We start from the raw sequence: 12,243 nt of genomic DNA, 5'->3' as shown, positions 1-12,243 counted from the left end.
CTGTCAAGTCAAGCCTCAGGGCCCCAGGGCCAGGCCCCAGGCTGCTCTCCAGGGCGGGTCCCACCCTGCTCCTGCCTTCTAGGCCCAGCGCTGTGCCGGCGGGGCGTGGCCTCAAAATCAAGAAACACTCTCTCCTCCGACAGAGCCTGCTTCCACCCTGCTCAGAATGAGTGGCAGAAACTGACAAAAACAAGCTCATCTTCAGGTCCCCTGACCCAGATTTTATTTTCCTTTATTTTTTTATTCTCACTGAGGACATGCTTGTTTATCTTAAAGAGAGGGGAAGGGAAACAGAGAGAAACACTGATGAGAGAAACATCAGTCGGCTGCCTCTCGTATGTACCCCAACCAGGGGCCAGGCCCACACCCCAGGCCTGTGACCTGACCGGGAATCAAACCCGTGACCTTTTGGTTTACAATACAATGCTCCAACCAACTGAACCACCCAGCCAGGGCAGTCCTGCATTTTTTAAAGGCAGTACTGGAAGTCAACTTTGAAAAGATCATTCTACTCCAAACCAGTCTGCTCCCAAAGTGCTGCGAATGCTGGTGTCCCTGGAAGGCCGACGGCCGGACCACCAGGCTGGGTACAGCAGGGCCATGAGGGGCCGTGGGGCTCGGGAGGGACACAGACAGTCAGCTCGGATGAAGGCGCTCTGCTCTTGTCACGGGCAGTGGTTGAGAAAGGACCAGCTGAGGACACCTCCCGAGTCCCGTGTCACTGCTGCCCAGGAGCTTCAGAAGGGGAGCAGCCGCCTGGGACAGCACCCCACCCTGGGCCCCTTGCTGTGTCCCGGCGCGCACCTGCGGGCTCGGAGATGTACTGAGCCTGGACCCCCAGCTCCTCCATGTAGTCCTTGATTCTCCAGCTGAACGGAACTCTGTTGCAGTTGTCCCCTGAGAGCTGCATGTGGCCCAGCACTGGGATGTGCGACATCTCACTTCTGAACCTACCAAGGGGCAGCGGGGACAGGGAATGTGGCTGGTGAGGTGTCACCAGACGCACGCAGGACAGGGGAACTCTGAAGCCCAGCCATCTCAGCCCTCAAGACCAGGTGCCTCCGAGGCCTCGAGAACAGCCCGCGGGCCTCAGGTTCCTGTGAGGGAGGGACCCGGGGCGACCTGCGCCACCCGCTTTACAGACAGAACAGATGCGGACCAAGATATCGGGGGCCCAGGCCTCACTGGGCCTGTGCAGACAGAACTCGACTCTCCAAGAAGCCTGCTTTCTAATCAGCCATCTTTTCCTCCTGGTGTGTCCACTGCTGACCCCAAATTCCACTTACTCTACCTTGCTTATTAACCTCACACCCTGGAGCCAAAGCCCCCAAAATCCCAACAGGAGCCCTTGGGGAAGCTGGCTGAGCCTGAGTGGTGCAAGAGCCAGCCTGGGGAGTGGCTGGGTAAGCCCCCCATGGAGAGAGGACCAGTAAACGACCCCATCAAGCAGCTGTGCAGCACAGCTTCTGTGGGGCAGGCCGAGGTGACGCACTCGGTGGGGCCTTCAGACAAGCCTGGGACAGGCTTCTTAGAACGGCACTCAACTCCCAGAGCAACTCTCCAGTGCGACTCTGGAGTCCAGCTGTGTCATCAGACACTCAGGAGGGCGCACTCAGGTCGGGGCTGTCCCCGCACCACAGAGAGGAAGTCTGCACCTCACCTGGTAGCATTCTCCACAAGAGGAATGCTCAGCAGCTTCAGGTCACTGAAGATAAACATCCAAAGGTCTCTCGTCCACGACGGCACCTCGGGCACGGCCAGGAGCTCCAGGTTGCCGTCTCTGTCGATGATGGATATCATGCTGGCCAGGAGAGGGGTCACGGCACCCTGCACCCGCTTCCAGAGGGTGTGCCTGCAGCAAGAGACCGGCAGCCCCAGCCCTGGGTCAGAGCAGCCACAGTGGGAAGGGGCACGGCGACCCCCAGTCAGGGACATCCCTGCTGGTTCGGCACCCGGGACCTGGGCGCTAAGCTGTCGTCCGTCACTTCCGCTAACTACAGGACCCTGCTTTTACGGTGATGTGGGCACATGACAAACTATAATCCTAGGTGATTAACACCGGGGAGAAAAATGCAACTCTCTTTTCAAAGAAGAAAATGCCCACTTGAGTGTTTGTGTTTCTAGTACATGGGGACCCAGAGAGAATTCAGAACCATCTACTGAGGAAACAAAGCGTGACAGTGACCACAGAGACCACTCGACTGAAGGGGACGAATGCAAACTACAAAGAGGGTGGAAGGCCGCAGAGCTGACAGGTCAGCGCCGGCTGCAGGGCGAGGCCGGGCAGGCTGTGCAGACGCTGGGCTCTGGGCGCGCTGGGCGCCGGGCCAGCCCGAGGATCGAGACTTCCAGGATTTGGACTGTCTAACCCGGAGAGGGCAGAGGACTTCAGTCCAAAACAAATAGAGGGTGACGACTTTGTCCCCAAGGCTGTGGTCGTGAAGCAGCGGGCTCTGGAGGGCTGCCTGACGCCTGACACAGGTGAGCTAAATGCATGCAGCTCTGGCCCGCGCCCACCCGCAGGTGAGACGGGCCAGTCCGGAAGCGACCGCAAACAGCAGGGCGGGGAGGTGAAAGGTGGGATGTCCCACCCCCCGAACACCCAGCCGACCGGGCAGTTGAGGAACGAGGGCAGCGTGTGCAAGGGGCCCAGAGAGCGAGGCTCTAATGGGTGCTGGTGGGAAATGGAGGCCCTAGGACTGTGCAGGCCTCAGGCGTGCCCGAGGGAGACGAGCACCCTTCCAGGTTCATCTCTTACAAAGGTCCTGACTCAGAAAGTACAATTAGGGAAGAAATCAGGGATCACTGGAGAAGAAGAGACAGAAAACCCTTCCCACCACAAAACCACATCGACAAGCTCCCACAAGCCATCCGTTGTGGGTGGCACCCCAGCCGTTCCCACTGATGCGCCCGAAGCGAGTCCCACAGAGTCAGCAGGGCTGGGCCCAGTGGGGCCTACGGGCGAGTAGATGCTCTGCTCACAGAGGAGGGACCCGAGGGCCACAGTGAGGAATACGGGATGAGACAACCCTGCCAATGGGGGTGGGCCAGCCCCCCACACCCTCGTCCTGGGCCACACAGGTCGGCGTGGGTTCATCCCAAGCAAAGGAGTTCATGGAAAAAGGATCACGGGCACTAAATGAATCCCGCAGAATCTTGTTTTGTAGGTATCAAACAGCTTCAAGCAGGAGGTCTGGGAAGGTAATTTCTCTTCCCTCCCTACACATCACCTTCTTAATGTAGCAACCGGAAACCACCTGTTTCTACAGTTTGTCACAGGCTGGCAAAAGGTTACATCCTCCCAGAACAGGTTTAAACACACACAGAAGTGGAGAAAAGAGTTGGCAAACCCCCACATACCATCACCCAAACCATCTTGTACTTATTTTGAGGGAAAAGAAAAGATCGCTTTGAATCACTCGGAGAAAGCGAGGTCCAGCGCCCCGCCCCCAGCAGGGACGGGAAACGTGCGTGCCGCCCCAGATCAGGTACCTGAACGTGCCGGCCTCCTGGAGGGCGTCGGGGTTGGAGGCCTCCTCCTGAACCCACCGCTCCTTGGCCAGCACGAAGCTCTCCTGCCTCTGTAAGAGGTCGTGGAGGCGCCGCTTGGCCTCCCGGGAGAACGCAGCTGCAACACAGCAGAGGGCACACACGTTGGCCACGTGCTGCAACCCTGCGCCGCGGATCTGCGCTGCTGGCCGGGCCACTGGGAGGGGAGTGGCCTTTCGCGTGGTCTGGGGCTCCAGATCCGAGAAGTCCAAGAGAGGCGCGGGGATCCTGGGGACCTCACCTTTGTGCATGTCGTCCTCACTGAGGAGGCCGAGCAGAATCTCCACACGCCTCATGTTGCGCTGACTGCGCTCGCTCGGGTCCTGGAGCAGACCCACGGCGCTCTGCACGCAGCTGCGCAGCAGGTGGCTGGTGTCTAGGGCCGGCGTCTGTCACGACACAAGCGAGTTTCCATCAGCCACCCCTGCAAGGCCGAGGCCCAGGCCCAGGCCCAGGACCGGCTGGAGCCAGGTCCCACAGCAGCGTGTGGGGTAGGTGCAGGGCAAAGCTCCCTGGCCGTCCACATGCCCGACTGCTCATGGACCCACGGCGACGTGTTCCCATGTTCCCAGGACTTGGCCAGCAGTGGATGGACGGAGCGGAACCGGCCAGGAGATGGCAGGAGGAGCCCCAGCAGACCCTGTCCTGGTGACCCGGCTGCACTCTTAGCCGCCCTCTGTGTCCCTCCTCGATCTCCCGGGGTAAGAGTGGAGCTCCTGAGGGTGCCCAGCAGCCCCCGGGAGGCCCCTGGACAGGAGAGCTGCACTCACGTGGCTGCTCCGGGGCTCGGAATGGTCCATCTCCATGTCTGTCTCCATGTCCATCTGAGACATGGACCCCGGTTCATGGGGCTCCACTTCCATCTCTTCCTCATGGCCATCGCTGGCCCCGTGCCTCACCTCAGCTGCAACAGAAGTCACTGTCAGACGACAGCCCAGAAGGCAGCTGCGGTGCTGACACTGGGCCAGAGAGCTGGGTGCAGACCTGCAGCCATTCCCTGGGTCCTGATTGTAGCCGCGTCCCCAAGGACAGCCCCAGGGCATGCAGATCAGCCTCTGGCCCACCCTCGGGCCATCCAGTGGGAACCCCTCACTTCCATCCCAGCTCTGAGGGTCCATGCAGAGACAGAGGGGACACGTGCCATAGGCACCCACTTCTGCCACCTCGGCACCCACTGAGCTACTTCTTCCAGTGGAAGCACAGCCTTTGCTCAGCCTTGGGAAGCAGCAAGGGGCTCTGGGGAGTCACCCAAGCTGCTGCCGAGGCACAGGGGCGAGGATTCGGTGCCAGGGGCACGACGGCCCTGCTCTCACGGCTCGTTGCAGCACTCCTGCCACCGCCCGGCTGCCACACAGGCTGTCCCGTGTCCCCAAAGACTCTCCCTGGAGACGTACACTCCGATTCATGGTCTGGATCAAACAGCTGGCTGATGGTCACATCCTGCAGCTTCGTCACATCTGACACCATGACTGTGGACCTCCGGAGGTCGTCGATGTGCACAGACCGCCACAGCCCTGCGAGGAGCGAAGCCACTGAATCTCCACGTGTCCTTTCCGTCCATGTGTCAGGCAGAGCGGGCACACACCACACGCCTGGTGCTCGACACCCTGCTACTATGTGAACCCGTGACCGACGCAGACACCCCGCTGCCCACGCTGCGTGTCAGCAACTTAGACAGGGTAATCCGTGTGCCCCGGACATGGCCGACTTGGGAAGGCGGCCCGGATGAGGGCCGTGCGACCGTCACGCATCGGGACTCTACTGGCTGCCCGAGGTCACGACAGGGCTGTGGGACGCCGCACGGTCCCTCCCCCGGTCTGTGGAAGTACTAGAGTGAACTGTATGTGCCTGTTTCTGGAACTCCAACCTCCTTACCCAATAAACATTCACTGGGCCATTCCAGACAGGTGGGGGAAAGAGAAGGAAACAGATTTAAGGTAGCACCCCCCACCCCAAAACAGGTAGGTGAAGGATGGGCGAGTCCATCGCGGGTCAGCTGTGACAGCTTCTCTTGGGCAGTAAAAGGTGGGGGACTAGACAGACCGCTTCAGTGTTTATGTACAAGTCGGTAAAGGAAGCGCCGTATGTTGGAGCAGCAAATCCCAAGATGAGAGTTTTTTGCAATAATCGTTGGTAACAAATCTAACTGCATCGAAACGGCTGTTGTTGAGGTTAACGTTACTATTCCAAGTGCTCATTTGGACACCCTAGGACCAGCTGGAAAATCCTCGAATGTCGCTGACGTAACCACGTTCATCCATCTCTGTCCTACCTCCATGGGATCCCACGTAGGACCTCCCGCTTTCCATCCGGGACAGTTTGGTGATGAAATAGACGAAGACGCAGTGCTGATGCCCCTGGTGCTTGCTAATCTCGTTTATAGCAGAATACCTGTGTTTTGAGCAGACGAGCCGAATCAGAGCAAAGGCACAGCTGGCAAGCCCGCCGCAGCGGTGCTGGCGCTGGAGGGCGTCCCGGGCGCAGCCCACCTGAGGCCCTCCCACCCTGACCCTGTGTCGTCCCTCTGCCTCGACCAGGCTTGTCTCAGGGATCAGAAACCCTGACCTGGGCTCCCTGCTAGGCTCCTGAACCCTGCCAAGGGCAAGTCTAGCAGAAGTCTCCATCTCGGGGGACAGGGTGCCGCAGACAGACAGCCATGCCGTGAACCTAGGCTCCCAGTGTGTGAAAAGGTCCAGAGGTCACTTTAAGTGACAGGGGACTCAGTTCTGAAAGTACCGTACCTCTCCTATAGACGCTACACATACATCGAATTGTTTGATTTAAAACTAATAATTACCAAGAGCCTGCACCCCGTCTTCCACAAGGGTGTTCTCTCAGACCTACTCTGTTCTGGCACGGGGACTTCCTGCGCTTCCCCGTGTGTGCCGCCTCGGGCCTCTCCCCTTCCCACTTCCCCTTCCTCGCTGTCTCCAGCCCACAGGTGGGAAAGCGACAAGGGAGAACTGTCGGTGTCTTTGTTCTATGTTTATTTGAGGCTGTGCTGTTTTCTGGGAAGGATTCCTTGGGGCTCCGCAGTGAATCTGGGACGCCCCCTGTGGTTTCTGAAGGGAGAACGAAGACGTACTTAGCGGAGGCGATGAGCTGAGCGCTGCGCACGCCGTCCTCGAAGTCCGTCTGAACGACGAGGATTTTGCACGGGGCTGTGTGGGTCACGCACTTTCTGAGAAAAGGGAAATCGGGCCAGTGAGTCTCCATCATAAAAACAGGGTGACGCAGCCCTCCACCCCTCCAAGTGATGGGAACTGCCCGGCGAGTGGGCCACCCAGCAGTGGAAGACTAAACCCCAGGAAATGCTCCCTCTGGTGCTGCGAGGACTGGTTTCGGAGAAGGGTGTGCACACAGAGAAAGGACTGTCCTTCTCAGAGTCGTGGGCCCTCTCGTACATGAGCCAATGCCGGTGATGCCGCCCGTGGCCGCTGCAGCCAAGCGGCCAGCGCCGGGGCAGGTGGGCAGTGCAGAGGGCAGGAGGCGGGGGCCTCACCGGACTTCTCTGAGGAAGGAGTACTCGGTGTCGAACTGCTGCAGCGACAGGATTGTGGGTCTCAGTGCCTTGCCGGTGACTTCTGATGTTAAAACCTCACAGTCATGGCCAGTCAGCAGTCTGGAGAAAGTGGTGATCTGCAAAGGCGGGAGTGCAAACCGTGTCCGCCCCGCACAGAATCGCCAGGGCGCTCGGCAGGGGGCGGATCTCACAAAGGCAGAAGAGGGCGATACCCTGGAGTTTCTAAACCAGGTGGTGCCGCGGGAGCCACCCTGGTCGAAAGGCATTGTGGGGAAGACGTTCTGTCCACAGGACGGGGCCTCCTTCCCGGACTCCAGGGCCTCCTCCCGTTTGCTCCCCACAGACATAAGCCCAGGGGCTCAGCACAAATGATACGTAGTGTCTCCCCGATGGCCTCGCATCCGACTTGCCGGGGAATCAGCCGTGAGGAAGGCGCCTCCCTTTCTAGGCTGTCCGTGAGTCCCCTCTGCCCCGCACCCTGCTTGGTGCGGCCGGGACCCTCCACACGGGCAGGCTGACCTCAGGCTGCCGCATCCCTGCCTCCGGGCCTGGCTAGCTGCTGAGCTGAGCCCCGCCACCCCCGCTGCACTGCACACAGACACGGCGGTCCCTGGGCAGCCGAGGGGCCCCCAGTGGGGTTTTCGCCCCGCCCCCAAACGTGCTGCTCTTCCAGGATTCTCTGCTGTGACTCACCAAACCTGCGGTCATGCCAGCAAGAACCCGGTGTGAGAGGGGCTCCCTCACACGGAATCAGTTAACCGCGCTTCCTTACTCCTGCCCCGCAGTCCCACCCAGCTGTCGTCGGCTTTGAGGGCTCACAGCAGCCCCTGCCTGCACCAGTGAATCTTTTCTGCGACAGCCTCGCACCTGACCCATCTCAACACATCCTTCTCCACTGCGCCCCTCCGCACAGGGGAGACCTTGCGTCTCAGGGCCGCTGGCAAGGCCGGCCACGGAGCCTGCCCAACGGCCCCCAGCCTGCCTCTAGGCACTCACAGCCCTAGGCCCTAAGCTCTGTCAGCGACCACCTCCTGGGCTCGCACAGACTGTGCTGTTTCCCGCCTGCCACCTTCACTCCAGCAGGCCCTCTGCCTGCGACACCCGCCCGGCCAAGGCTCCCAATCCGTTCGGGGCCGGCTCTCGCAGAAGGGGCCTCCTGACCTCATGGCCTGCCCCGAGCTTTGTGCTCAGCATGGACAGGAAGCCAAGTCTCGACACACCCCGCTGTGCTTCCTAGACACTGACTGGGACCGAGGGCTCTGAGTGGAGGGCGGGTGGGGACAATCACCTCGGTGAAGACGGCGTGGCGCTCCGGCTCCAGCTCCGACTCCAGCAGGCGCAGGTGATCCCGCAGGAAGTCTGCAAAGGAGTCGTGTTGCTGCCGGTAGTAGTATTCCTGGGCCAGGGAGTTCGCCGCAAATACGCCCAGGGAGGCCGTGCTGAGCCGGACCACGGCGTCGGGCGTGGCACAGTCCAGCAGCACCAACTTGGCGTCCTCCAGCACCTTCCGGTAATGCTCACGTGTCACAGCCCGGGGACCCAGCCTCTCTATGACCTGGAGCACCACGGAGGCGCAGGTGTCTGAGTGGTAGCCGACGAAGACATCCGAGGGGCTGTATTTGTGTGTGGCTCCCACTGACGTCGCTGGGACGCTGACGAAGCTGTCCACCCAGGCCTTGAGCTCCTCCACAATGCCCTTCTGCCATGTCTCCAGCACAGTGTTGATGTCCAAATAATGCTTCTCCAGCCGATTGATGAGGGGGATGGGGAAGTGGTTGTAGACGACGTCCTTCTCTTCGATGACTATCAAACGGAAGTCTGGGTGGACCCGGCACTTGACACGATGGGTCCCCAGGCCCAGGTCCACGTACTTCTGGCCCCCGAGGTGGACGTAGTACTGGTTGAGGGCGTCGTAGAGGCTCTCGTACAGGTTCTGCAGGTTGAGCAGCACCACCATCCTGCCGGTCTCCATGCAGATCTTCACGCGGTTGATGTTCCTGCAGATCTGCGTGTACTCCTGGTCCCGGGGGAAACTGGAGCCGAAGATGATCTCCGGCTGCCGGTCCTCGTGGAAGAGGGTCTGCTGCAGGATCTGCAGGGCCGCGTAGTTCCTGGTCAGCAGCAGCAGGTAGCGGGACTCCGAGTCCTCCGGGTCCCCGCCCTGCGCGGCGTCCCCGTACATGTTCTGCTCAATCAGCTGCATGGTGCTAACCTCCTTGGAGAGCCGGGCCTCGGGCAAGCTGCCCGCAAAGATGTCCAGAGCGCAGATGCCCTCTTTGCCACTGAAGTTCCGCAGGACGGCCTGAGCGATGTCCTGCGGGGAAGGCTTCTTGCTGGAGGCTTTGGCGCTGGCAAAGACCATTTTGATGAGGCTGTAGTAGTCCCGGAGCCCGAAGAACTCCTTGTCTTGGAGCTTGCACACTGTTTCATAGGCTTTGGCGAAGGACTCGAAGTAGACTTTGACCCTCTCCTGCACGAGGGAGTCCGAGGAGCAGATGCCCTTGGCGCTCTCTATGAGCTCTTTCCTGTTGGGGCTGCCGCGTGACACGAAAATGCCCCGGTTCATCTTGGCAGGGTCCAGGGCCCAGTTGGAAATGCCGATGAAGCCCACTTTTTTGTGGGGGGCGGGGTCGTCTTCAATGCAGCCATCCTCCAGCAGCGGGTGCAGGGCCTTGAGGGGCATTTTGGGCGAGTCCTCGGCCAGGCCGACCTCGTCGAGCACCACCACGGAGACGTACTGCCGCAGGTCCTTGTCCTGCTGGAAGCGGGCGCACTGCCGGAAGGTGCCGATGATGCCCTGCGGCGTGGAGTGAGGGCTGCACTGGAACGACACCAGGTGGACCTGCTTCAGGTTCCGGAAGAGGTCCGAGTGGGCGGCCTGGCCTTGCATGGCATCTGCCACGATAGTCTTGGCGAGAGATTTAGAGCTGCCGGGCTTGCCCACCAGGAAGAGGGGGATCCTGAGCTCAATGCAGACGACCATCATGAAGACATTCTCTTTCAGAGCCAAGTTCCTGGCGATGGTGTTCCGCAGAGGCACGCCCTCCAGAAAGAGGTCCTGCACCCGCGTTATCGTGTCCAGCACAGCCTTGCTGTCGTTGTACGGCTGTGGAAGGAACTGGCAAATGGCTTTCCGGTACAACTTCTGCTTCTCCAGAGAGGCGTGATAGCACACGCCGACGGCCAGCACCAGCGCCCAGAGGACAGGGTCTTCCTCGACGTCCCTGCAGGCGTGGACAGCGGCGCCCTGCTGGGACAGCAACATCTCACTGTGCTCGTGGAACCACCGGAAGACCTTGACGCAGCGCTCCACATCCCGGAGGCTGACGAAGCTACACTCATCGCCGCACTTCCTCATGAAGCGCTGGGAAGCAGACAGCACGTCAGCGATCACGTGCATCTGGTCGTCACCGACCACGGTGGCGCCCACCAGCCTCTGGACGATCTGCTGGATGTACAGCCTCTCTGTGGCGTCATTCAGCTGCCCGAAGTCCCACACGAGAGGAGTCAGACTTGGCGGCAGAGCGTGCACCCGGTACACCAGCTGCCGGAGCGGCGTGGAGCCCAGCCTGTCCGCCGTCTCCTCGGCCCTCACCCGGTAGCCCAGGCCGGCGGCCTCCAAGCGGGAGATCATCTCCGGGGAGTGCTTCCGGTACGGGTTGCAGGCTGCGATGATGTGCAAGCCGGAGCCCTCCGCCAGCCGCCGGCCGCCCACCGTGCGGTCACACAGGACCTCCTTGATGCAGCTGACGGCTTCCGTCGTGTTGGCCTCGTCGAAGAACAAGACAGTGTCCAGCTGGTGCTCCTCCTTGTTGACGAGGGCGAGGCTCTCCGCCTCCTGGACCCTGGCGTAGATCATGTCGGCGGTGGTCCCCCCGTGGACCTTCACCAGCCTCACAGTGTCAGCGTGCGCGCAGCCGCGCCGCAGGTCACTGAGAAACTTGATGAGCCTGGTCTTCCCGCAGCCAGTCTCCCCCATGACGATGACGGGGATGCCGCAGCGGAAGCGCATCTCGATGGCGAGGATCTTCAGCATGTTGTCCGTCGTGAGCTCGTACGTGTCGTCGGGGTCCATAACCCACTGGATCCCCAACGCCATGCAGAGTCGCTCGAGCTTCTCGTTTCTGGGCAGCTGGTCGAAGTCGACGTTGAAGGGCACCCTCTGGAGCAGCAGCCCCTGGTACAAGTCCATGGTCATGACGTCCTTCTTGATCACCCTCTTGCTCACGTGATCGATGGCGTCCACCATGCCCTGCGGGTTGGGCTGCAGGTGGAAACCGATGAACGTCATGGATGTGTGGTCACCATTGAAGAACACGTACGGGTGCGGCTCCGACTCCCACCTCCTCCGCAGAGAGAAGGGGGCTATGTCTTCCTCCTTGACCCCATCCATGGTGACCATGTGCTTTCCTGGGCTCTGGTCGGATGTGTGCAGGGTGGGCGTGGCGAAGTCTCTCGCCATGAAGATCATGAAGGTGACCACGAAGTTCTTGAAGCCCCGCAGCGTGTCCCCGACGATGCTGGGGTTGCAGAAGAGAGAGGCCTCGCAGTCCCCGAGCTGGTAGTTCAGGAACCGCGCGAAGTTCCAGAGCTCCGACCAGGACGGGTCGACCACCCCGCAGTAGATGAGGAGGTACTGGATGCACTCCTCGGGGGTGCCCTCGACCCGGCCTCTCCGGTACTGGAACGCGTCCAGGTCTTGTTTCTGGTGGAACCGTTTCAAGTACTGGAAAGGCCTTTGGAAGGTCTCGCTGCAGAACTCGGCCTGATCCATCCCTGGCTCTCTGCAGTTCCACTGGGAGTGGAGCTCCATGTCGATCACTTCTTTGGGAGGCCTGCAGGTGACTTTGGGGAAGACATCAAGAAAGCTGAACTGGGGGGCTCGTGTCCTCTGGAAAGGAGAGAGATGAATGAAATTGTTAGGAACACACTTCCTTTAAAAGATGCCGTTGTGTTTGAACCCTCCACGTGGTCTAGAAGAGGCAGGACTTTGTGGACAGCCACTCGTCACGGAGCAGTTTCTGTCGCCTGCTGTCTGCACAGGGGCTGTGCCTTTGCCCGCTCGGGCCTGGTGGGAGCCCTGACACCGAACCGCCCCACTGAGTGTGCGGGCACAACACTCCCTTCTGTTGGGAAATGCATGCGACAGAAGTCCCCCCCCCAGCTGCATC

At 60.6% G+C, this 12,243-nt stretch overlaps 1 protein-coding gene across 4 annotated transcripts in view; it reads right to left on the bottom strand.

The window, feature by feature from the left end:
* The window catches only part of RNF213 (ring finger protein 213), an 84,631-nt gene that overhangs the window by 24,548 nt on the left and 47,840 nt on the right, over window positions 1-12,243 (bottom strand). For all 4 annotated transcript variants that reach the window (XM_045836957.1, XM_045836956.1, XM_045836955.1 and 1 more), the window contains 10 exons: window positions 8,361-11,963; window positions 7,052-7,188; window positions 6,635-6,730; window positions 5,822-5,940; window positions 4,944-5,063; window positions 4,320-4,453; window positions 3,791-3,938; window positions 3,493-3,628; window positions 1,661-1,852; window positions 805-950 (listed from right to left, as the gene is read on the bottom strand). In XM_045836957.1, the coding sequence (XP_045692913.1) occupies window positions 805-950; window positions 1,661-1,852; window positions 3,493-3,628; window positions 3,791-3,938; window positions 4,320-4,453; window positions 4,944-5,063; window positions 5,822-5,940; window positions 6,635-6,730; window positions 7,052-7,188; window positions 8,361-11,963 (4,831 nt within the window). The remainder of the gene's footprint in view (window positions 1-804; window positions 951-1,660; window positions 1,853-3,492; window positions 3,629-3,790; window positions 3,939-4,319; window positions 4,454-4,943; window positions 5,064-5,821; window positions 5,941-6,634; window positions 6,731-7,051; window positions 7,189-8,360; window positions 11,964-12,243) is intronic.

The sequence above is a fragment of the Phyllostomus hastatus genome, unplaced genomic scaffold (genome assembly GCF_019186645.2).
Source record: "Phyllostomus hastatus isolate PE091 unplaced genomic scaffold, TTU_PhHast_1.1 phas_contig_210, whole genome shotgun sequence".
Taxonomy (NCBI): domain Eukaryota; kingdom Metazoa; phylum Chordata; class Mammalia; order Chiroptera; family Phyllostomidae; genus Phyllostomus; species Phyllostomus hastatus.
The sequence above is the reverse complement of the archived record's forward strand: the minus strand, read 5'-3'. Positions and strand labels throughout refer to the sequence as shown.